Raw genomic sequence first — 25909 nt, forward strand, 5'->3', positions numbered from 1 at the left:
AAAGGATGACCTCCTGCTGTTCAACTAGCTATCCAAAATACCTGGTTAGGGCAGGTTCTCCTGGTCAGAATGCCTTGTGACTTCTGTGTGCTGGATGAGGGGACTAGAGAACATGACAAGATAGCCAGTGTCTTGCAGACTTGTCAATTCTAGACCTATAATTTGATTATAGGATGTCTAGATGTCTGGATGATGTCTAATTACTTCATTTACTTGTGGATAATCTGTGAAGCCTGCCGGCTAAGTGTTTGAAACTGAAATGCCATTTGCTCCCGTGGTGACACCTAGGTTTTGTCCACGTGCTAGTTCTGCTAAAGTTGCCATTCAGATATCACAAGATGGCACACCTTTGTGTGTAGGTGCATCATTTCCTCCTGTAACTTCTAGAATGTGTTCCACTCAGGCGTTGCCCCCACACATCCATTGAAAACCACTCTTATCAAGGTCATGAGTGACTTTAAAGTCACCAAACCTGTATGTCGCTTCTTCATTCTCACCTGAACTGGTCTGTCAGCAGTGTTTGACACAGCGGGACATTGTTTTCTTTTTGAGACCAGCGGTCCCTTTGCTTCTGGTGCACCACACCTTTCTAGCCCTGGACATCCCTGGCGGCTCTTGTGTCTCCTTTGCTGCCCCTCATCTCCTCCGCCTCTGAAGGTCGCCACGCCAGGTCCCAGTTGTCACACCTCTTCTTTACCTACTTCTTCTCCCTTGTTGGTTGCATCCATAGCTCAATGACATTATAAATCATCTCCCATCAGACACCTCCCAAATTTTCATCTTCTTGTACATTTAGGAGGTCGACACGCCTTTGAAATTTAGACACTTGCATCCGGTTGCATACTCAGCCCCACGGGGCTGCCTACAGAGCGCCTCAAATGAGTGCACCCCAAAGTGAACTCCTGGTCCTGTCCTTCCCCACCTGCCCTTCCACAGCACACGCCGTCACCGCCTCCATGGGGAAGGCCACCTTCATGTCTCCTAGACCACTACAGAGACCCCTGCTCCTATGGTCGCTCTCAGTCTCTTCTCCACAAGGCGGCTGGCGTGAGCGATAGGCGGTCCAAGCTGGGTGGTCTCTCCCCAGTGCTGCACGGCTCCCCCCGGCTTCCTGCAGAGTGCAAAGATTTTAGCGTGACCCTCAAACCCCCAAGTGAGCTCCCACCTCAGTACCTTCTGAGGCTATCTCTGCCTATTCGCCTCACGCTCATGCTGCCCGGGCCACACAGCTTCCCTGTTTCCCCCAGGACATACAACATGCACTTTTTCTCAGGGCCTTTGCACGGGAAGGGTGTTCTTCTGCCGGGTGGGTGTATTCCCTCACTTCCCTCAGGTTTCAGCTCAGCTGTCACCTCAGAGAGACCTTCCCTTGCCATCTGTCTGAAATAGCACCCTACCCTACTCCTCTGCCCTTCGTGTTCTGCTCCCTTGCCTTGATTTAGCTTTCTGTGTTGCATTTATAAATCCTGTATGTTGACGTGTTTCTGTTTCCACATGTCAGGGTGTAAGCTCTACGGCAGCAATGACTCTTGTTTACAGTGCTCTCCAGTGTCTGGCACTTAGTAGATGCTCAAGAAACACTTGTTTCATGAAGGAGTGAGGGAACATAGCAGGCTCATTTTGCTGGACTAAACCAGGTGAAGGAGTGAAGAAGGTGGGGTTATGATTGGCAGGTGCAACAGAGTCTGTCCTGGAGTGTGAGGAAAGTCACCTTTAGTACATGGGGAAGGGCAGTCAGCCTCTATAGCCTCCCACCATTGGAGACCCTCCTTGTGGATGTCTTGGGAGAATTTTCCTAGAAGCTGGACTTTGGGGACTCAGTTTCGACTTGCTAGGGTGGTTGCGGGGGATAAAATTCTGATTTGCTAAGGTGAACAAAAAGAAAGGTGAATGGTCTCCCCCGTCACCCCTAATCTGTTTCCCTTTTCTTTTTTTAGCTGCTGTATCAAGAATGGGCACGCTACGGAGTGTTCTATAAGTTTCAACCTATTGACCTCATCAGGTAAAATGTGAAGGGCACTCTTGGGAGGAATGTAGAGCTGCAAATGCTGAAACATACCCGTCAACCCTCTTAACCCCTGGCCATCTATTGGCCAAGCAGAGGGGCCTGCTTTTCTGGGCTGTATTGTCCTGCTGTATGTCTGACACATGGGGAAGCAGCTCAGGGGTGAGGATGGGGTTTGGGGTCTGTGTGAGGCAGCAGATAACGTAATGGATACACCATGACTTCCGTTTTGAGGTCTTTAGCACCATGGTCTCTCTTTCCCTTCCTGCTCCTCTGTTTTTGGGTGGAGGGGGGGTATGAATGCAGTTATCACTCTTACACATTCCCCTTCAAATTTGTCCTGGAGAAGGATGGGGTGAAGCAGATTCTTAGGTTATGAGCAAGTGGCCACAGCGTGGACCAGAGAAGGGGAGACCCGGCAAATCTCATGAGGAATGAGCTGGCTGGTCTGAGATGGCATGTCAGTTTCTGGCTTCTTCACATTAGAAGGAAGAAGAGACAGGGTCTTGGAATCCCTCCCTTCAGTGCTTTCCCCTCAGATGATGTCTTGGTACCTTGGGAGTTTCCCTGGCTTCTACCAAATGTTAGTGAAAGTCCTTCGAAAGAACTTATGAGAATGCTGAAGGTCTGACCACCCTAAAGTGGGTTGAGGGCTCTAGCAGCTCCGTGGGCTTGTTGAGCTGAGCTGCTCTCCCAGCTGGAAGGTTGGGAGGCAGCACTGTGAGGTGGGAAAGCACTGGGCTGGGAGTGGAGACTGGGCCCACCACTGTGGCCTGTTGCTTCTTCGGGCAAGCCATGTTCTTTCCACGGTCTTCAGGATCCTGGTTATCATAAGTTGGGTTAAAAAAATGGGAGGTTGAACTGAGGGACCTGGGAGGAAATTTGGTAGCATACTCGTTTGGGAAAGATGGGCACTTTTGGCCCCATGCCTGACATAATGGCCTCACCATCAAACAGTCACTTGTGGCTCTTAGAAGGAGCTAATTAATCAGCCGGTAAACACAGAGAGTGTTCCTGGCTAATTGCCCCGGGCTGGGATTGTGAGAGGGGCAGCAGTCAGAAGGATTGTGTCCAGAGGGAGGAACTCCACCTTCTCCTTGGAAGAAGAAAGCAGCCTGGGGGCCGCCGCCGTTTGGGTAGGTTCACCACCCACACAGAGATACGATGGCCCTCCCGGGGAACTGGGAGCTCGGTTGGACGTCTCTTGACAGCGGGGGTGTTTGTTCCAGCTGGAGACCGTTAACTGCAGTGCTGGGGTCGCAGAGCAGGGCTACGGGGTGCCTGTGACTGAGGCTTCCTCACCCAGAGCCTCCCGTTCCCAGGCTGCCTTGTATGGAGCACGGGCCACCTAGACTGTTCTCTGGGCCACAGCCTTGGTGTGGCTGTTTCCTCTGTGCCTGGTGGGCTTTGATCTTTCTCTCTGCATCCCAAGTGGCCACCCACTCTGTCGCCTGTTTTCTCCAACTACTTGTTCGTTTTTTTTTTTTTTTTTTTTTTTTTTAAATATGATTAAAAAATAAGAATTCTCCCTACCAGAGAGCCTTGTCTTTTTCCCCAGAGACTTCAGGTGACTGGCCGCCAGCTAAGTGGGAAATGTCTCCAGTGTGCACTCAGTTTTGGCCACCAAAGCAGCCTCACCTGCAGGGGAAGAATTGCCTTTGGAGCAGAGCCCTGCTCTGGGGCCTGGCTGTTCCTGAGGACACAGAGCTCAAATCTGTCTAGACGGGGCATGGTGTGCTGCAGAGCTGGAGACTGGCCACTGTTCCTCACACATCAGATGGCTCAGGGAGCTCCTACAGTCCCTGGGTGAGGCCAGCAGCTTGGCTGGTTAGGCCGGGAAGAAAGAAGGCTGGGGACCCAGGCACCTCTCGGAGGCCAGCTGGAGGGGAAGGGAAGGGGACATTGGGTAGTGTGCATGTAGGGGCCCTGCGGAAGGGGGTGCTGCTGTCTACCCAGTGGTATAAGAAACTCTCTGACTTCAAGGAGCTGCTGGAGGGAGAAAGTAGCAGTAGTGGGGAGAGAGGGAAGGGCCAGAGGCAAGAGGGGCAAGCGGAGGTAGTAGATGGGTAAGCAGAGACAGGTAAGCAAGAGCCAGTTGCTGGAGGGTTCATGAAGGGGGAATAGGGTGCAGGGTGTCTGGAATGGCTACCCACACTCAGCAGCCGCCTCCTGAGACTCACGTTACTTTGCCTTCCAAGGCCCAGCTCACTCCTTCTGATTCTGCCAAAGCCACCTCCTTCCCCTCCTCTTTGTCCTCTGCCCTCTTTCTCACTGCCCACTGCCCTCTCGGACACCAGGTCCTGTGGGTCTTTTTCCGCGCCCTTTCTCTCCAGCTGCTCTCTTTTATCTTCCATCTTTCCTGCTGCTACCTGTCAGGACCCACCGGACCCCAGAGCCCACCCAACGTGGCTGCCTTCCCTGAGCCATCATTGGCCCTCACACTGTGTCATTGCTGTTCCATTGCTACTTACTAAGGTGAACTGTACCCTCTTGGTGCCTCGCATAGAAATTGTACCTGTGTGTTGGTGCTCAAAGATTGGTGAAGCAGCGGAGTCTTACATAAGTTAGAAATGATAATTCATATGAAGCTCCCCAAAAGTCCTCCCGCCTATTTCCTTGGACACTCAGTCCTTGTTTTCAGGATGGAGCTTCTATTCCTCCTGTGGGTCCCCAGGGCTCCTCTCTTATGCTGAACATTTGGAACATTCTAAAGCATTTGAGCAGTTGAGACCTTGGTGGGGGTGGGAGAATTGTTTGCATTTTGAAAGCCCCAAGGTTAACTGTCTTTCCCTTCCCACAGGCCTTCAAGCCTAAACTGGCAGTTTGGGGTTTGAGGCTCCTTTCCCGGGTGTTGGAAATGGACAGAGTTCCTGCACCCCTCACCCCTGCGTCCTGCTGCTGCACCTTCATTCATGCCCAGCAGGCTGCACTGTGAGACTGCTGATGGGTGGCTCCCAGCCCAACAGGGCTCTCCAACCCTGGATCCTAGCTTTGCTCTAGAAAGCTCGGGTGGGGCCTGTAGGTCTGAGCTGACTGTAAGTGTGTGTGTGCGCGTGTACGTGTGTGTAAGCGTTGCCTGGAAAGTTCCCCAGGGAGGCATCCAGCAGGGATGCCAATCACAGTAGCTCTCTGGGAACTAGCAGCCAGCAGTGCTGGTGCCCTGGCAGAAACACAGCTTGTGACCAAGCCAGTGGATGAAATGGTGCCTTTGCTGGAAGGAAATGATCTTTTGGTCCCTTAGGAGTCCTCATAGCCAGAAAAGTAGATTTTTGCCTATAATGCCCTGGGTTAACTCCCCGATATCCCAGGAAGAAAACAGCCTTTATTGTCTGGGGAGCCTGGGGCCTGGGGCCTTTTGGATTTGTACAGGTGTGATCCACTGTTAGTCAGGGCCATGACCTATCTTTTCACTAAAATGAATGTCTGCTCAGAGGCTGATTTTCTTAGTTGGAAGGTTTTGATACGGATGAGACAAAGCAGTAGGCTTTAAGCTGAGTCTGACTGAGCTCCTAGCTGTGTTGAAGCTGAGCTACAAAAATTTTATTTTCAGCCCTGGCCACTGCCTGCATCAGACTATATAAGAAAAAGAGGGGTCTAAAAGTCCCCTAAGCTTAGCGTGATGGCAGCCCATTGGCTTTGGGGAATTCGCCAAGGGGGTGATACTTGGGCAGCCTAGCGTTCGCCGTATGGAGTCAGGACTATGGTGTGTAGAGGAGTGAGGGATTGGCTCTCCCTCATTCCCACCCGTCTCAGGAATGCCCACTTCACGAGTGAGGCCCTGGACACGAAACCCATCCCATGTGGCAGCTCCGGGGTTCTCTTAGCAATGTCCTGGCCTGAAGCCTTTAGGTACAAACACTTCCACAGCAGCTTGAGAGTGATTTCTCTAGGACCTACCCTCTCAGGAGACTTTGGGCCTGGTCCGTGGCAAGATGGTGATCCTGTACCCACGCCGTGCTATGTACACGTCTCTGTCACTGTAGAAGCCCAGCTCTCTCCAGCCCCATCTGTGGGGAGCCAGTCTCCAGGCCTGACATCACAGCTGTTGCCTTTCCTTCCTCCTATGCAAGGCCAAGGTCCTCATCGTTGCTAGTGTTCTCCAGATCAGCCGCTTGAAGGCTGTGTGATAGGATTCATCCCTCTTGGTCTCTGGGCCCCACTGCTACACTCCTGAAATGTGACCCATCCAAATCCCTCCAGAAGGAAGACAGGGGAAGCCACATTCTTTCTTAGGAGGCTTCTCAGCAGGCCAGGCTCAGGAAGGACTGGCTGCAGCTGGTTTGAGGGAGGGAATGGAGAGGAAAAAATGTTGATCAACCCATGATTAATTATTTCCTGAGTCCTGCTGCCTCCTCCTTGATCCTTCGCTGGGATTTATAAACGCGGTTCAGTCAGGCGCAGTAAGCATTTACTGATGCTTATGGTGAGCGGTCTCTGTGCTAGGCAGCATGGGGAGGAGCGGTGATGAGTAAGGTAGAGTTTGTGCCCTGAAGGTCTAGCAGTTATGTAGGGAGGTAGGCATGTGCAAGGCAGGATGAAGTGAGGGCTTACAGGGCTGAGGACACAAGTACAAACAATACTGCAGAACAACGGATGAAGAGTAATTGCTATGAGCAAAATAAGGGAAGGCTTCCTGGAAGAGGGGGCACTTGAATTAGAAATGTTCCTTTCTGAAGGGCTGAGGTTAAAGGACCTAAATGTGTCTTCATGGCCAGCCTGGGCTGCCCTGTGTACGGATTTACTCTTTAGCCAGCTATCAGTGGCCAGGAATGCCACTGACCCAAAGCTAGATTCTTCATGACTGTTGATTGCGAGTGGTTAGGTCCAAAAGTTGACTGGGAAGCCTCACCTGTGTAGATTCTGTGCCAATCTGACCCATGCCCCTCGTTCTGCCCTGTGACTTAGCAGAGAATCCAGGGTTGGAAGGAGGCGAGGCTAGATCACAGGGAGGGGAGACCGAGGAGACATGAAGTGTGGGACTAGCGCCTTGGTCTTTGCATGTGTCCCCAACATTTGAAGTATTGGATTTAGCTGGGAACCATTTTGCAGGCTGGAAAGAAATAGTACCTTGTAGGCCTGAGAATATTTTTCTTTTCCTTCTGGGAGTGGGGGAGGGAGGGGACAGAGTAGACACGGAACAGCAGGACATAGCTGGTTGAGGCAAGGCCGAAACAAGGATGGTAATGTTCTGTGATTTTATGTTCCATTTTCTAGATCAGGAAACAAGTCAGGCTGTTTATTAAATCTAGCTTTGACAGGGCTCTTGCTACCCCCACTGAGTGCCACTGACCTTCAGTATGCCCCCTCTGAGGGGGAAAGCCCATGGTCTGTGGCCAACCAGGAGTTGGGACAAAGTACTCTCCACTCCATGCCCAGAGACTGGCTTGGTCTTATGAGGGTGGCCTCTCAAGCCTCAGAACAGACTTCTATGGAGTGTGGCTCCTGTTTCAGATCAAACTCTTCATCTTTCTGCTGTGGTATCAGCCATATGGTACAGATGGTGGATCCCCAGCACCAGGAGGTTGCACAGACACATACACACACATGCTCCCTGTGGCCACCCAGAATTCCGTGGGCAGAACAGGGGAAGGAGCAGGCTGTCTGGCTTGCAGCTCATTCCTCCTTGACTCTCTTATGTCCAGCTTCCCAGGGAGGAAGAGAGGCTGCTCCTGTTCTAAAAATATATGGCAAGGCTCTATATTCCATGTCCCTTTGGGCCCTTGTGAGCAATAACCTCTCAGATACCCGGCACCGCTGGGACGGAACTATGGTGGCACAGAGATGGAATGTGCTTCCTGTTCAGTAGCCTCAGGGCTTGGGCCTGGAATGAAGGGATGGAGACCGCTCTCATGGAGTATTTCTCTAGCAAGTACCCAGCTTCTGCTGCGTTTTTCTTGTAGTAGCGAATGCCTTGCCTCAGGGGAAGCTTATTTCTCTGCTGGACATTTCTAGCCATGAGGAGGTCATGGAACCAGAGCAAGAACTTTGCCGATTTCCCTCCTTTTGATTCCAGGTTTTCTCCCTGAAGCTCAGTCTTTTAAATAATGGAAAAAATCTCTTAGTCTTGGGTTCCTAACAGTTCTCCTATACCTGAGCTTTTTTTTATTTTTTTTCTTCCACACAATCTACTCTCGGACCTTTCTGCGTATCCTCATGTGACATGGGCTCTTCATCCTCACGATGCTTCTCCGCAGGACTTACTGGCCTGGGGAGCTCAGAACAGGGTCCCTCTGCACACCTTAGTTGGACCAACACATATTTTGTATTGACCATATGTCAGACGCTGGTGCTGGACATATGGAAATGAATTAAGCATGGCCCCGTTCTGAAGGAGCTGAAGTTCAGAGTCAAAGCTCTAAGCCTAAAGATGACCACAAGGCTTTTCTGGGAAATGAAGGGACAAACTGATGGAGGAAATTACAAAAAGTAACTGTGAGCTATAAAAATAGCATATGGAAAAGATCATGAGGGGAAATTGACCCCCAAACTAGTCATCTAAATTGGCTATGCCTCAGGCAAAGATTATTGGGGGTGACCATAACTCTTTCTAGAAACATCCATGTGATGCAGCACCCACAGACCCTGGAAATTGCCAGGAAACATTTTAGGATCACATCACTTACAAATCATGGCAGAGCCAGAACCTCACATGTATCTAACTTGGGTCATCACGTCTAAAGAAAAAACTCCCAGCCAGACTGGAAATATTTTGGGGAAGGAAAAGTAATGTGATCAAAGATTTGGAGAGGATGCATCTGAAGACAGACTTAAACAAATAAGAGCTCCCTATCCAGGAAGAAAATGGAGGAGTGAGGCCGCCACTGATGAAGTTAGGGGACGGATAGAGAGTGCACATGTTTAAGTCCTGAGGCTTGGGCTTAGGGACATTCCTGTAGGCTAGGAGCAGTGCATTAAGAATGAAAAGAACTCAGTTTCAGCTCCAGTTTTGTTTCCAGTTAATGTAATGTCTGGACAAGACATTGTCTTCCAAACCTCAGTTTCCTTGGTATGAAAGAGGGATCATAACACCCGTCCCACATGGACAATGATATTATTTCATGGACTGTGATAAAGTATTGCATAGATACTGTGGTGATGGACATAGGGTTAAGTAAAGGTATTATCTGCTCCCTAGAGGAAAACATTAGTATTCTCTACGCTAACAGGATTTTGCAGAGTCCTTCAACTCATGAGTTTTGACAAATACTATATAATTATTAGACTTTTTAAAAAAAGATTTTATTTATTTATTTGAGAGAGAGAGACAGAGTGAGAGAGTATGAGAGGGGGATGTCAGAGGGAGAAGCAAACTCTCCATGGAGCTGGGAGGCCGATGTGGGATTTGATCCCAGGACTCCGACATCACCACCTGAGCTAAAGGCAGTTGCGAAACCAACTGAGCCACCCAGGTGCTCGACTTTTTTTTTTTTTCTTACTGTGAATCAGTGCATCATGACTCTGCACTTTGTGTGTGAGTTCCGTGCCTCCTAATGACCCTGCAAAGTGGGTAGTCTTACCTGCATTTTACAGATGAGGATACTGAGCTCCGCGAGATAAGGAGCTTCCCCAAGCCACAGAGTCAGCCCATCTGGGATCAAACCCAGGCCTGCCTGATTCTAGAGACAATGTTTCTCCCTTGTAGCATGGGGCTAAAGGTGACAGAACCCTTCATCCAGCTGGGTGTCAGGCGAGCTGGGTCTCCAGCTCCCTGGTGTTAATCTCTGAGGGAAAACTGGTGTGGGCTACTGGTCAACCCCTGCTTTACAATGGCATCGTCCTTAGGAGCATTCCCCTGTATTTAGCAGGAATGATGGGCCCCTCAAGTTGTTGAGCTGGATAGGATCCTTTGTGCCTCTGTTAAGCAGAGAATGCCATGTTTTTGATTTCTCAATTCTATTTTTTATAGTCTGTTTGTTCTGGCTTCTTCCATGCTGTCAGGTTGTTAGTGGTCACTTCTTTTGTCAGCTGAGTCTCTCCCTGCATGCCACCACCACCATGTGGCTGGGTCTCATTGGCAGGTTTTGGAACCAGGTTCACACCATGCACCAGGCGAGACTCTTTCATGGCCTGTCCTGGAGTCTGGCTCCTGTCATTGTGGGATTTTGTGGAAGGTCTGCCTTTGTCATGGGAATGTCTTCTTTTTGTTTCCCACTGAGAGTGAAATGATGTTTTTAAAGCTCAGGGGGCCTCCGAGATGGGACCAGAGTAAGTATGACACTGCCAGGTCCCAAGAAACCCAGACTCCCAGAGATTTTTCTTAAAACAGAACTCAGAGTCTGTTAACAACGTGAGGATGGATCTTTTTATCAAGGGTTTACTAGGTGAAGAACTTTGTCCTGGGGTTGCTGTCAAAGCTAAAAGAAGAGGCAAGGAGCAGGAAGCTCAAAGTGTCATGGCGGGACACAAGGTGCTCACAGTGGAACGCTGCTGATGGAGGTCACAAGCTGTAAGGAGTGCCCAGCAGGGAGCTGGCACACACACAGCTATATGTCAATGTGCCAGGCCCAGGTGGTAGAAGGTTTCAAAGAGATAGTAACTGGATTTAGTGTGGTTTTGTGAGAGAAAAAAAGCAACTTATGGGACTGATAAGTTTGGAGTAGAAAGCAGAGATTTGAAGGTGAAAAGAAATATGGTTGGGAGATTTATAGGACTTAGATGAAGTCATTCCTGGTCAGGAGAGGCTGACCAGAGAGACTCAAGAATGGCTGGGGCTGAGGAAGGGCTGAGAATAAAGCACAGGGCTATGGGCAGGGGTTGGAGGAGATGTTTGAGACAGTGAGGGAAGAGAGCCCAGAAAGAGGCCTTATGACAGGGGAGAACCAACTGTCAGGTGGTTTCTCTAGAAGTTAGGCAGGTGGCAAAACAGCATACAATGGCTGGGGGACGTGTGTGCTCCGAGCTGTGAGGTGAGAGCAGGCAGTTTCTCACCTTTTCTTCTGGGAAACTTTGGACAAGTCATTCAACCCCTTTGGACCTGGTGTGCTCTCTCTCTCTCTCTGACAGAGAGGAGAATCTGTTTTCCACAAAACCTCTAGGCTGGCCGTGGCAGGTGCAAGCCTGTCTGTGGGAGTCAAGGACTTCAGGTAAATCTGAGGGACTGATCTTGCCCTAGAAAGAGGGAGGGGACTAGTATACGGATCAGTTACCATGGACACAGCCCAACTGTTTGATCCCGGGAGCCACAGTCTCACCACGTGGCTCTGGAACCCTTGAGCTCCCTGTTCCTGCTAATGATATTCCCTTGAGTGATGTTCTCCACCCACACCACATGGGTATGTAACCAACATAAACAGAAAACGTCTTAACACATTGAATAACATTGGCGGATCACACGTTACAACAACAACCACAAGATAGCTAAATTTAATTAGCCCAGCACGCCTAGGCTTTTCGCAGCGGGACATGCCTCTGTTTTAGAAATGGAAAACCACAGCATTTTGTGGGTCTGGAAGTCACAAACACAAGCAAGAAACAAACAAAACAAAACAAAACAAAGCAAAAAGCTTCAAGATCGCTGCCCGGGAGATTGCTGTCCTCTAGTACCTTTGGGATCATCTCAAGATATTCAGAGATATGGGTAGTTGGCTATCTGCCAAGGATTGTGGTCTGCCCCTGGCACAGTGGTTGAATCAGGCTATGGAAGATGTGGCACTTAACCTGGGTCACCCAGCCCACTGAAGGGACTCAGGAAAATCGTCCTTGAGGGCATAGGCCTCAGGGTTGTTGCCTCGGCCTCATTGGTTTCTTTCATAGACTCCATATTCAACTGAACACAGGAGAGACTTAGAGGGGCTTGGAGGACTGGGATTTTTAGCTTTTTATTTGGGCATTTTAGTCTGGATGAAGGTAAGGGCAATGGCTGGTTTCCAGCTGTTATCAGTAACAAAACGGCGGTATTTCTTGAGGTTGATATTCTGCCCACTCCTCAACCTTTAGTCGGAAGGTAAGCTGCTTGGTGGAGAGAAGAATTAAACCAAGGGTGTCTCTTTGCCCCACCCATGGGCGTCCTGCCCCCTGGAAGCCCCACCTGATGAGCCTGATGTAGATTCCTCTTGCAAGCGTTCCTTCTTTTTCACTTTGGTCATTCTCCATGCTTAAGCCATGGTCTCTCTCGCCTCTTTTTCAAATCCTGTGAGATCATATCTCCCTTTGGAATACAAGCACTTCTCTGAAGGCTTAACATCTTTCTGTCAAATCCTGTGAGACTGTATCTACCTTTGGACATATTAGCCCTTCTCTGAAGGTTTAACATCTAACAGTGGAGTTGGGAAGAAGATTCCATGATTTGGGAAAGAGATTTAAGAGACCATGTAATTCAGTTCAGTTTTACCCAGCATATTCATCCAGCACTTTCTCCATGCCAGGCACTGTTCTGGGCACTGGAGTTAAAAAGATAGATACAGACTGACTTTGGGTGATGAGATACTGTGTCATCTAACCGGGAACACTTTTGAGCAGGAAGGTGAGCACTATTAATAATTATGCCTAGTGTGCTACTCAGCTGTTGTCACAAGAATGCTGCATAACAAACTACCCCAAAGTCAATAGCTTATAATAGCAGGCATTTACTTGTCGTGCTTATGTGTCTGTAGGTTGAGTGGAAAAGCTCGGCTTCAGGCTGGTGATTGGTTGGGCTTCGCCCCAGGGTCCAGACTAAGTTCAGGTCTTCATAGGTCTGTACGTTCTCCTTAGATCAGAAGATACCTGGGGCATGTTTCTCTCATGGTGACTCAAAAGACCAGAAGCCAAGGAATAGAAACAAACAGTACCTCTTTTGGTATTGCTGACATCACTTTCATTAACATTCCATTGGCCAAAGAAGTCACATGACCAAGCAAAAATCCATGTTGCTGGGAAGTATACTCTTACATCATAAGGAAAGAGGAGTTCATGTTTGCTGAACGCTAATCTAACCTACCATATGGAGACGACAGGTGAAACCAGGACTGCCCCAGGAGTATCTGGACCTGTGTGGTCCACACTAGTTTGAGCTCATGGGCCTTGTGATCTAGCAGGGAACACAGATGATACATAGTTAATTTTACGTGTGACATGGTCTATAGTAGAGCACCATGGAGTGTAATGGGAATAAAGACACCGGATAATCCAACGTAGTTGGAGAAGGACTCCCTAAGGAAGTAACTTTGCACTCAGGTTTGATATGTGAGTGAAACGAAAGATAAGCCAGAGAAAGGTGAGCCGAGTAATGACAACAGCTAATATTCTGTGGTACTTCCTGTATGGTGAGCACTGCTTCAGCTCTTTGATTTGTAGCAGCCCTTTGAGATACTATTATAGTCATTTTACAGATGAGCTACTGAAACACAAAGAGATTGTTAAGTCCCCCAGGGTCACCCAGCTAGTAAGGAAGAGGGAAGATTTGGACTCCTAAGTCTGATTCCAGAGTTGGTTCTCTTCACCACTGTGTATACTGCCCCAGTGTTGGAAGAGGGTGCCTGGTGTGCAGGGACATTAGGTCTGCAGTGAGGGGAATGCTGGGGGGCCAGGCTGGGGTGAGGCAGGTGTCAGAGCCTAGCGGATCCTGTAGGGTGGTGGAGGATTTTGGACTTTATCCTAAAGGAAAGAGTACATCCTTGAAAGGCTTGGCTGTGTGAGTGCACTTGTGTGGGCAGCACTGCCATGATCTGGGTGGCTTTTACTTTTAAAGGGCTTCAACTTCTTCCTTGTGGGGCAGGGATTGCTTGTTTTGTGCCAGACAGGATGGGGGGGTGTTTTGACAGGGAATAACTGGGGAGAAGAGCAGCATATACTCCTGGTTATCTTTTGTCCTTCCAAGAGGACACGAGGGATGTTTTGGGTGATGTGATGCTGAGCTCAGGTCTTTTTTCTGTTCTCACCCATAGATTTCACTAGGTTGCAATGTCCCTGTGCCCCAGTGGCAGATGTCTCAATGGGCATGGTGATGGCCATTACTGACAGCATCAAACACCACACTCACTGTGCACCCATTATCTGAACGGTTTTGCTACACTCTGCAGGAGGAAGATGCTGGCAGGACACAGGGGCTGCTTCCTGAAGGGGCCTTGAGGTGATGGTGGGGATAGTGGACCAATGTGGTCAGATGTTAGATGGGATAATGAAGGGACTCAGGATCTTTTAGAGTAGAACAGATCTTGTTCCTTAAGGGGGGTATTGCTGAAGATCATGAGGACTTAGGAATTTCAGATTTGGGGGGGTCCTTGAAAGCCATCCCATCACTTTATAAAAAAGGAACTAAGATCCTCTTAACAGATTTAATGGAGCAGAGGGACGGAGGTATCATGTCTGAGGACTTTTAGATAAAGAATCATTAACCTGTGCTGCTATCACCTGCTGATATTGAATATAGACAGTGGTGAACTGGAGGTAGGAGGGTGTGGGGGGTTAGAGGTGATGGGCAATGCTCCAGACAGGTTGACTTACCTGCCGCCTTCCTCACCTAATAGTAGAGGGGATGAGCCAGGTGATCTATAGCATCACTTCCAGGGCCAACTTTCTAGGTTCTATAGATAGAATCTCAAGCCTGAAGCTAGTCTGGGGTCAGGACTCCGAGTCTCACAAGGATACAGGTTGAAGTAGGGATTGGAGCCTGGGAGTCTGGATCTCAGTTCTAGACTCCATCCATCGGTCTTACCAGCACCCAGGGCACTCCCGCCACTGCACCCCTGGATTTCTTTCGTTCTGTCCCCTTTCCTAAATACCCCATCTCTGTTTTCTTTTGCCTCTCCAGTTTTGATCACATCTGGAGCATTTTGTGGAGTTGATGAGTGTGTATTTTCCTATTGGGACACATGGTGTATATCAGAGACATTTAAGAAGCTTTGGATGAGTGGAAAATGCTGCGTGGCATCTCAGGGGCTGCTGGCCTGGGAGTGGATGGCAGCTGCATGGCAAGAGACCTGGCAGGAGGGTTGGCCAACTCTCTGGGAAAGCCCTGAGGCCAAGCCTGGGGACTGCTGCTCCAAATGGCTTTGAGTTGTTCTAGTGGGGTTAGTGCATGGGAATTGTGTGCATGTGTGTGCACATGCGTGAGTGTGTAAGAAGAGTGGAAGGCCCTCTGCCTTGTGGCTATGGAATGCCACCCTTCAGGGCTTTGCTTTCCGTGGTAACTGGGTCTCTTATCTGCCTGTGTGCACATCAAATAACAAAAGCCAAGGGAGACAATGAGTGATGAATGTGATACAGAACAGAGAGGCTGAGCAGTGCCTGAAAGGAAACAGTAATTTCCAGTGAGCCACCAGGCAAGACCGCTGAGCAGTGAGGTTAGATGAAATGCAAAGTGGGCTCCCCATGGTGAAGGAGTGGGAACATGCCAATCCCCTGACCAGGATTCTCTTTGCTGTCATTATCCTCTCTCTTGGCGTTGACCTTTAATCCTCAGAGGTCCAGGGATGGGCAAGAGGCAGTTGATATGTTTATGTAGGTGAAGATACTTTCAGGAAGTATCTTTAAGAAGAATGGTGGTGGTAGAAGCTGACAGTTTCTGTGAGAGTGATTCTGAAGGACCAGAGTCACCCTTGCTCTACTTTTCTTTCTTCTTTTCCTGGGTGGTCAGGAGGGATACATGTGCCTGGCCAACTCTGTTTACCATTTATTTGGAGCCTGGTTTCTGGGCAGAGTGTTTCAGAGCCCATTATGGCTCTCCTGAATCCTTCCCACTCCCTCCCAGGGCTTGAGTTAGTGATCCTCAGCCTTCATGGCTGCAGACATCTCCTTCCATTGAATGGAAGGCAGACAGGAATAGTGACCCCACAGTCTTGCTGTGTGGTGGCCCTAGCTACCTGTGGAAATGAGCTGCAGGAGTATTCATGGGAATGTTTATACAAATTCTACACACACACTGCAAATTTACCATCACCTTGGAGTTTTGCCAAGATGCTTTCTAAGAGCTGGTGTACTTGTTTGTGCTTCCTCTTCTCTGTTTTCTATGCTCCTGGGAGTAGAGGTTATGAAGAACAGAGGTAGCACTTGTTGGCTAACATCAGTCAAGGGGATTGTGTCATGCCATCTAGTCACTAGGCTCCAGGTCCTTGAGAATGGGAGGCATACTTAACAGATTTTCCATTGACACGCATCTGGAAAAAGTAGTTACCTTGAAAGATAACAGAGTCAAGATTCAAAATGTCCTTTGCAAGTAGAATCCTGGTCCCAAACCAACAAGGTGAAATTTACTGGTGATAAATGAAAGGTTAGGACATAAATACAGGGCAGGACCTGAAAACCTGATGTGGCAGGCATCGGTGGTGGTCGTGAGCTGACAAGCTAAACATGAGCTCTCAGTTTGTTTTCAAACATTACCTTGTCTTAACTGAACTAATGAACTCTTGGGAGTATGGATGGGGTGTAATTTTGATGTTACTGACCTTGAGCTTCAGTCAGTCCTCCGAGGAACCTGGAGCTCAAATCTGGGCATTCCATTTTAAGAGGTATATTGATGTTAAAGAAGTCACAGGAATTGCAAATGAGTGGCCTTGGAGAAGATTTCAGTCAGGAGACGTTTCAAAATACTTGGTCCAAAAGATCTTTTAAAAACATTGCATGTGCATATTTTCAGTCAGAACCTATGCTGTCTGGTTCCCACACCTCCCAGCATTCCCTGCTGTCTCATATCCAGCAACTCACATTTCTGCTCTGTGCCTTTATCCTACCCTTTAAAGTGTGACCCTTGAATTAAAGCAGAGATTCCCAATTCTAGTAGCATACACAAATCACCCAAGAAACCTTTTAAGCACTGATTCCCTACTTCCACATCTGGCCATGATGGAGTTCCTACTCTTGCACTAGCTTTTCTGCCATAAACTACTACAAACCTAATTAAAATTTATGTCATAACCATTTCTAGACATCAGACAGCAGGCAAGTAATCCCTGAAAGATGGGGTTAGCCCTATTGTTGCTCTGAATAACTACAAAATAAAATAGCAAAATGGCATACTTCAGTTCAAGCATAATGGTAATTATATCAAATATAAATGGCCTAAACATCAAAATTAGGAGGTAGAGATTATGAGATTGGATACAAAAGCAGTATGTAACTATGCTGCCTACTACAAACATACTTCAAATATAAAGGCACAGATAGATTAAAAGTACAAGGATGAAAAGAGGGACAGCAAACAGACTAATCAAAGGGAAGGCCATGTCCATTATCAGAAATATGGATAATATTTGTGTTGATAAAGGAGCCAATGCCTTAAAGAGATGCAACAATCCTATTTATGATTGTGTGTACCTGACAGAACACATGGAACACAAATGAACAAAACAGAAAGGAGAAATAGACAAAGTCACAACGATACCTGGGAATTTCAACTCTCTCAATAGTTGACAGAACAAGTAGCTGATCTGTTGAGGATGTAGTAGATTTGAACAACATTGTGAATGCTGTAATCCTGATTAATAGTCATAGAACACTGCACCCAAACTGCAGCAAGCACATTTTTACATTCTTTTCCTGTGCACATGGGCCACTTACTGAGCTAGACCATATTCTAGCCCCTAAAGCAAGTTGCTGTGCTTCCTGGGACTTGAGGTCATAAGGCATATATCCTCAGATCACGATGGCATTAAGGTGGAGATCATGAACAAAAAGGCCCTCGTGCCTCTGCCCCGTGTTTAAGTAGGACCCTCCCCCCTCCCACAGTCGTCTTTTGCACACTGACCTAAGCCAATTCAGTCAAGCACCATTTTTTTCGACAGCCTCTGAGGTTTTGAAGTAAGTGACATTTATTAACAAGTGTGGAAAATGATAGTTCATACGACGTGTTCAGAATGTCCTAACTCATTGTTCTTTTGTATTCTCTGACCATCTCCATGCATGAAAGATTCACTCCAGGCAAAGCCCTCAATTCCGGAGGCAGAACTTTGTCACCTTTATAAACAGTGTCAGGGAAATACAATCCAGAGACTCAGATGTGGGGCCATTTTGGGGTTTAGCCTGAGGCATCATCCCTAGGACAAGGGGTACAAGCCTCCTTGGATATTAATAAGCAAGGATATGAGTATGTCTAAAATAGGTCAAGGCAGTCCACGCTACTTGAATACCTCTAATTCTGCCAAATGAGAACCCTTTTCTAGCATTCATTATGCTATTCAACAGGCCATTATTTTTACTCATGAAAATCCATTTCTGACAATCTATGCTAATTCACCAAGCTGTGCTTGTCGACAGAGATAAGCCAGGCAGAGATGCCACCTGTGAGCATGGGCTTGCTGAACACCTGGGCTGTCTTGGCTGGCACCTGCATCAGAGGTTCAGTCAAAGAAGACACATCCTCTCACGCTTTATGTGATGACGTATCTTGAAGTAAATTCTGCACATTGTAACATTTTCCTAGATGGTCTCCCCTTCTTTTAAAGATGTCCAGGAAAACACGCCCATTCCCTTTCCCTCCAGGCTATTCCAGTACCTCACAAAGTGATCAAGGTTTCCTTTTCCCCTTCCAAAACTGCTTCCAGTAACATCTTTATGCTTGTTTTTGGAGCCTCCCTCAAAATTTGCAGAGCCCCTACTGCCTGTCCTGCCTTGTAACTTTGATTTAAGACTCGTCATTCCTGAGGGCAGAGAGCAGAGTTGGCCGAGTTTCCTGCTAGCGTGTTTACAAGTGAACAGTCACGTAAATGGCTATTAGCTTTCTCTCTGTGGCTGTCATACTAATTGTTTTATGCTCAGATAATTACTTTCAGTGATCGCATTGTTCACTTGTGGTCTCTCCTGAAATCGAAGGAAAGTCTGCACATGTTGAGAGACTAGAGGTGCCACTGGATATTTTCTCTGGTTTCTTCTTCTGTGATGGCTTGTGGAGCCCAAGGAATCAGACATTGCTACTTAGATACCAGGGCCTGGGCTAAGTGATGCCTGGGAAATGAGAAGAAATGGGTTTCATTTATTTTTTTACTTTTGATTTGGAAGTAATTTCTTTTTTTTTTTTTTTTTTGATTTGGAAGTAATTTGAAACTTACAGGAAAAATGAAAAATAATGCAAAGGACTCCCTTATTGTTGGGACTGAGATTCATTGGTTGTTCGCATTTTGCTGCATATACTTTGTCATTCCCTCTCTCTTGCTCTTGTTCTCCACAGACATGGATATATTATGATTATTGAACGATTTAGGAGAATGTGGCAGACATCATGCCTCTTTATCCCTAAATTCCTGTGTGTTTTCCAAAAACGAGGGTTTTTTCCCTCGCAGTGTAATTTTCAAAACCAGGAAATTTAACACTGCTTTCACATCATTATCTGTTCGAGAATCCATACTGGAATTTCAGTGGTCCCAATAATGTCTTATGTTACAGTTTAGGGTTAGTATACCTCCTTAGTCTCTTTTAATTTGTAATCTTTTCTTAGTCTTTCATAATTTTGATGTTTTTGAAGAATGAAGGATCATTTTATTGAAGGTCTCTCAGTTTGGGTTAGTCTGATGTTTCCTCATGACTGGATCCACATTATATATTATTAGTAGGAATCCTACATAAGTGGTGTGTGTTCTTTTCAGTATATCACAACAGGAGGCTCATGCTGTCTGTTTGTCCCTTTTATGGTGATGTTAGCTTTGATCACTGGATTATGGTGTTGTCTGCCAGACTCCTCCACTGTGTGGTTACTAGTTTTCCCCTGTAATTAATAATATGAGAACAGTCTTTGAGACCCTGTGACTATCCTGCTCCTCATCAGATTTTCACCCATTACTTTCAGCAAGCTGGAATTGTTTTGGGTTCCTTTACATCTTGGGGCAGCATTCTGAAGGAGAAAGTGTGGAGGAACTCTTTATTAAAGGCTCCCCTTGGTGTGAGATCATTCTTTATTCCTGTTTCCTAACACCATACAACATTTCCTGAATAAAGTAGACTTTTAACCAACCGAGCCACCCAGGCACCCCTAAAGTAGACTTTTGGGTATTTAAACTGAGAATAGAGAAGGGAGATTAATTTACCTTTAAATGCCTTTGTGTGTGGGTGTGTGTATTTGTGGAGAGGAGAGTGATCAAAAAATGGGGGAAAAGAAGCTTGGTTAGAGAGAAGGGAGTAAGCAAAAGACTGCTGAGTGAGTTCTTGTTTCGATAATGTCAATGCCCACTAAGTTTCTGTAGTTGAGCAGGTTTCCCATTTTAGATACAGAATCCTGGATCTAGGATGGTTCTCCAGAGGTCATCTGATTCAACGCTCTGCCTCTGGCAGGAATCACTAGAAATGTTGGATGGGTTGAGCTTTCCTTCACTTTTTGATACTTCAGAGGGGAGATACCACCATTCTTACATAATGCAGAAATGAGAACTTGGGGAACAACAACAACAAAAAAGATCAGTTGAAATCCCCATTTTTAAGAAACATATACTCTTCTAGGGAGATACTTCAAATCATCAATCAAGGTTCTTTTGGACTTTTTTCTTTTTCTTTTTTTTGGCCTGTACATCTAAAAGTGATGCCACTGTTTTTGGACTGTTCTGTCTGGACTATGACACTTACTTTATTTGTCACTTAACACTCACTGTCCCAATATTATTCATAACACTTTCTAATCGAACTGGTCTTACTTTGAGATGATCATTTTTTATTGATTCCAAGAGTCTGCTGATTGTAAGATACACATTTATTTTATGTAGTACTTAAAGGTGAACATTTAAATTGATGAAATACGGTATAGGAACATTGGTGGCAGAACCTGTCATTTGTACTTGCTCGTTTATTCATTCAGTATTCATTCAGCATCAAAGGTTGCCCTAGATTTTGTGGGGAGGTACAGAGAATTGCTTTCAGCACTGAAATCCAAGAAAATAGGGAAGAACAATCGGAGTTGGATAAATTTGAGTTTGATCCTCGTGCCACCATTTCCTAGCATGATGATCTTGGGAAACTCCTTTAACTTCTCTGTCTCAGTCCTCATCTATAAAATAGGGTTAATTATACCCATTTTTACAGTGCTGTTGTGGGGACTGGTTATAATATTTGAAAATCATCTCCTTTGTGTCTGACACACAGTGCAGCCCTTACTAGGGTAGCATTCGATAAATATTTGTCAATAGATTGATTTATAGGCATGAATATGCTCTGTTCGCAGAGTGTGTTAGAACTGGTCATTGCGTTTGATGTTGGAATTGTTTTCCCTCTGTTCTCATGGAAGCCTTTTGTTCCATTTCCAGTGGAGATGAGGAACAGCTGGACACCAACCCTTTGATAAAGTCTGAGGGTCGAAGTGGACTCACCCTTACGCATGGGTCTTGAGACCACAGGGAAATGATGTGTCACCTTCCCCATTTAAGTGTCCGAGATTTGGGGGCCATTTGTTTCTAGTCCCCTCTGGCAGACCACATGTCTGCTCCCACCTCAGGGCAGTTACTTTCCTGGCTGTTAATGTTAATGACAGAGCTGGGTGCCACTGCTGTTTGGATCTGTCGACCAGCGACAGTTATTTCCCCTGCATGTTCCAAGCTTGCTTAAAACCATACTACGCATTTTGGTCCCTGGCCGTTCTTTTGGTTTTTTCCTTTCTGTTTCGAAATCTGAATGTGTTTTTCTGGCATGAGGAATGGAGGATGGGGGGGGGTAGATACAATCACATCCATATGTTCGTGATGCATTTGCCCCAAAATAATAAGACGGGATTGCTGGGGAAGAGCCTTTGGATGACTTAGGAGCCACTTTGACATTGCCCCATGCAATGTCAGAAACCTGGCTGCTATTTGCCAGGTGTTGAGAGGATCACGTTCATGCGGGGACACTGCTCTATTCTCTTCTCTTCCTTCTTGCTGCCTTGGTCCCTAGGACCTTGTCTCTTCTGTATCCTCAGTATATAGTGAGGTCATAGCTGATGATGACCTCACTGCCTGATTAAATTACTATGACCTCGCTGCCTGATTAAAAGACCGTTCTTTTTCTTATCCGCCTTGCTGAGGATTCTTGGTTGTTGCTCGAGCAGCAAGCCAGAGCTAAGCGGCCCTTGTGCGCTTCTTCTCTCCAACCACCTGTTTACTTCCTCCAAGCTCATTCTGGTTTCCCCATCTGATTATTTCCTTTCTTTCACCCTAGCCCTTACTGCATATTTTAAAGGGATCTTTATCTTTTATGCGTCTGCTATCATGTGTCCGGGATTTCACAAGTTCTTTGGCAGAGGTTTGAATAAGGGATTTGTGACCTTCCTTTAAGATCTGGATGCTGATTTCTTCAGGGCCTTCCATGGTCAGGAGCTTATCTCCTCACATTCTGACGTGGTCCTCCCAGTTCCAGCATTGTTCTATATTCATACCTCAGGAGCCATGCCAAAGATCCGCAAGCATGTAACCTTTGACTTAAGCCTTAAGTTCTGCTAGGCTTCTACCTGTATGTACTGATGAGAAGAAGACATTGGGACTGCGGTTGCATCTAAACTCAAAGGAGCTCCTCATCCCTGGTTCTTAAGTCAGAGAGGCTGGGAGAAAGCTCTTGGGGTTGGGTGGGGGTATTGGTGGCCAGAGCTGCACCAAGGTCGATTCTTCCTGGTCACAGAGATTGGTGCTGCCCCTGCATGGCTTCATTTCTAAAAGCCATTCACCTGAACAGTGAATTACCTGAAGCGTGCTTTCTCCTCCTTGCCGTTACTTGACACACGGGGGAGCTCACTTCACATGCTCACCATTCATGCATTCAGTGAGGATTCACCAATTGCTGGGAAAGGGCAGAGCTTTGTACAATGCCCAGGTGGGGAGAAAAAGATGTATAATCTCTGGGGTGTTACAGTAAGGCTGGGGAGACAAGACATGATAAGAAGGAATAGAGCCGCATGAGCTCAGGCAATGGAGGCAGAAGACATGGTCTTGGTCCCAGCATCCCCTGTCATAGCTCTTTGGCTTTGGGCTTTGTTTTGATCTGTGACCTTTACTTTCTTTTCCAAAGAGTGTTTGGGAGGATTGCATGTGATAGAGTATGTGAATGTACTTTGTACACTATAAGGTGCTGTGCAAATTTTCAGTATTGTTGATTTTGATAGTAAAGCTGCTGTACAATGCAGAAGAACTAAGGTCTAGAATGTAGGTGAGGTATGAAGACAATATGTCTGCCAACAGTGCTCATGGTCTGTGTGGGGTCTGAGGAAGGAATAATCAGACTGGGAGAGGATATTTTGGTTGTCTTCCTTGTAGCCTTGGTATGCCTAAGCATATTTACCCCCAGCCACAGTATGTGAGGATGGGGTTTAGATGTTGGTTTAGGTCAAAGTGTTGAGCGCATGCTGCTCCATTCATTACTGTCATTTGCTGCTTACAACACCAAAGGCTGCAGTGGGTGCTGGGCAGGGCCCTGGCCAGGAAGATTTCTGAGTCAAGGGAGCTTACTCTGTCAGAGATAAGAGAGGTGCACATTGGAGTGGTTAGAGGGAGAAAACTGTTTTGCTGAACCCCTGAAGAAAAGATTTATGGTGCTTAGGACAATGCATTTCAATCACTGGAAAAGCAATTAGGTGGTTTTTAATTTTTATTCTCCCATAATTTTTTTTTATTATATTACATTAGTTACCATATTCTTCCATAATTTTTAACATGATGCCTATGAGCACGTGGTCATCTTCTGGGTCAAGATGAGACAATAGAGATTGTTCCTGTTTTGTAGGATCTATTTTTCTGTGTGTGTGTGTGTGTGTGTGTGTGTGTGTATGCGCGTGCGCGTGTGTGTGGTGTGAGAGAGAGAGAGACAATTATTCCTGTTCTCTTAGCCATTAATTATATTCTATCAATAGAGGAGGGAGGTATAATTAGCAGTGGAAGGAAAGGGTTTGGAATTGGTACAGTGGGACAGTGGAAAAGATCAAAGACTCTCAAAGTAGGCTTTGTTGGAAATTGAGGTGCGTAGTTAACTGGGTGTGGATCTGGGACATGGGATTTAACTTCTCTGATGCGTGTTTTCCTTATCTGCAAGTGGGAGAATAATTTCAAACTCATAGGGTAGGGATTAACTTATCTATGTATGTAAAAAGCAGTGTAGGTGCTTAATATGGGTTTTCTTCCCTTTCTTGGTGGATGAGAGGGCAACAAATCTGGGGAAAAAAGAAGTCATCAAGAAGAGGTACAAAGGCCCAATGACAGAACAAACGGGGTTATTTTTAAGATGAGAAATGCCCCTTGAATTGGAACAAAAAGCCACAGGGGTATGTCCTGTGTCTTGGGAGACAGCAGACAGTTTGGGAGGGCTGAGCTCTCAGAGGGCTTTTCTAGAGGTGCCCCCATAACATCAGGTGTTCTTCAAAAACATCAATGCCGACTTTGTTCATGAGCTTATTACAGTAAAAGCTGTGCTTTGTATCAAGACGTTCTTTTCATCAACCTTTCAACATGAACTATAACAGGTTTCTTGGCATGATTGTTACACATCATAGTGCTGGCTGTTCTTTCCCCTTGAGAATATTGAAGAACACTGAAGAATGATTTTTTTTTTTTTGTCATACGGGTAAAAAGGCTTATTTTTTTCTGCCACCCACACACATTATGGAATAGTGAAGTCAGAACAGTTCTCCAACCTCTTCTTATTCTCATCTCTGGCCTCTTTTCTTTTTGGAGGAATGCGGAGTAAGGAAGCCGCAGTCATTTGTGCTGGAACCTTCTGCTTTAGAATTCTTAAAGCACGTCTCATATGCTGTCTCAGTGGATATTTGTAACTGCTCAATGAGATGAAGTTCATTTTCATTTAACAGTGACAACTGCTTGCTGGGGGACCTTGAAGTAGGGCCATTTTGTGGCAGCTGTGCAGAGCTCAACAGGGCACCTGGCTAAGGCAGTATTAGGGGGCTTGGAACGCACTCCATGTTATTACCAAGCCATGAGCCTTGGCACTTCTTTCTCATTCAAACTGAAGGTAGCAGGGGTCTTGCCTTGGCCAGAACCTTTCTGGGCTTCAGTTTCTCCACCTACCCAATAGGATTAATTTTAGAATCCTTATTCCAGAAGGATTGTGTATTTTTAAGTCCATGTCCCCCCCCCCCCACCTTTTTTCCTAAACTAGATAGGGAATTAGCACACGACAATGACGATGGTGATGATGATGCTAGCTACCTAACTTTTCTGAGTATTTACTATGTGCCAAGTGCCGTTTTAAGCAATTCATATGTATTAACTCATACGACTGACTCTTCTAACGGTCATACCATGTATGGTCTCTGTTATTCCTGTGTCTTATCTCTAAGTGTGGCTCTGCTTTGTTTTTGGTGGGGATTTTGGACAAGTCTAGTTCCCGAATCCGTCAAAGGAGAGGTTGTAACAGATCAGCAACTTCTAACTCTCCTCACATTCTTTTTTGATTTTTGAACTGTGTATTCTTTAGGAAAGAGGTGACACACTCAAAAGGGTAATTGATTAACAGAAATCCAGAAAGGATGCCAAGGCACCCTAGGGATCAGCAACAGTGGGGAGCTGTTAGTACCTCCAGGGCCAAAGGGGCAAGAGGAAGTTGTGGCTGGAGGGCTGTGGCTGGAGCCAGTGTGCAGGAGAGGCCCCTAACTGCCAGCCCAGGGCTTTGTGGCCATATGGTTGGGGAAATCAGTGCTCCACTGTCTTTATTCCCTCTGCCCATCCATGGCCTGCTGATGCCTCCCATTGGCCAACCCAGACACCAGAGAGCCAGAGGATTTCGTTGACTCTCTCCAGTGAGGTCACCCTCACAGGCCATGTGGAGCTGGGTGGGTGGGGGGTAGGTGTATAGCTCCACATAGGTCATCCTCATAGCAGTGCATGTCTAATCTCCTAAACCCCCTTAGGAATTGTTTTTAAGTCAGTATTTTATGGGATAAGATGAGGAAATGATTCTAAGTAAAAATATTTTATTTTAAATTAATATTAATGGATGTTATCCTATAAAATTCATTACATATAATCTTTTATAATAGTCATAATACATAAAGACAAGTCTATCCTTTTCTTTTTTGACAAAGGTAACACACTGTTT

At 46.5% G+C, this 25909-nt stretch overlaps 1 protein-coding gene across 1 annotated transcript in view; it reads left to right on the forward strand.

Annotated features, from left to right (window-relative positions):
• Positions 1-25909, forward strand: part of ANO2 (anoctamin 2) — a 338274-nt gene that overhangs the window by 123843 nt on the left and 188522 nt on the right. The window contains exon 10 of the mRNA XM_032349035.1: positions 1938-2002. Within this exon, the coding sequence (XP_032204926.1) occupies positions 1938-2002 (65 nt within the window). The remainder of the gene's footprint in view (positions 1-1937; positions 2003-25909) is intronic.

Source organism: Mustela erminea, chromosome 6 (assembly GCF_009829155.1).
Source record: "Mustela erminea isolate mMusErm1 chromosome 6, mMusErm1.Pri, whole genome shotgun sequence".
Taxonomy (NCBI): domain Eukaryota; kingdom Metazoa; phylum Chordata; class Mammalia; order Carnivora; family Mustelidae; genus Mustela; species Mustela erminea.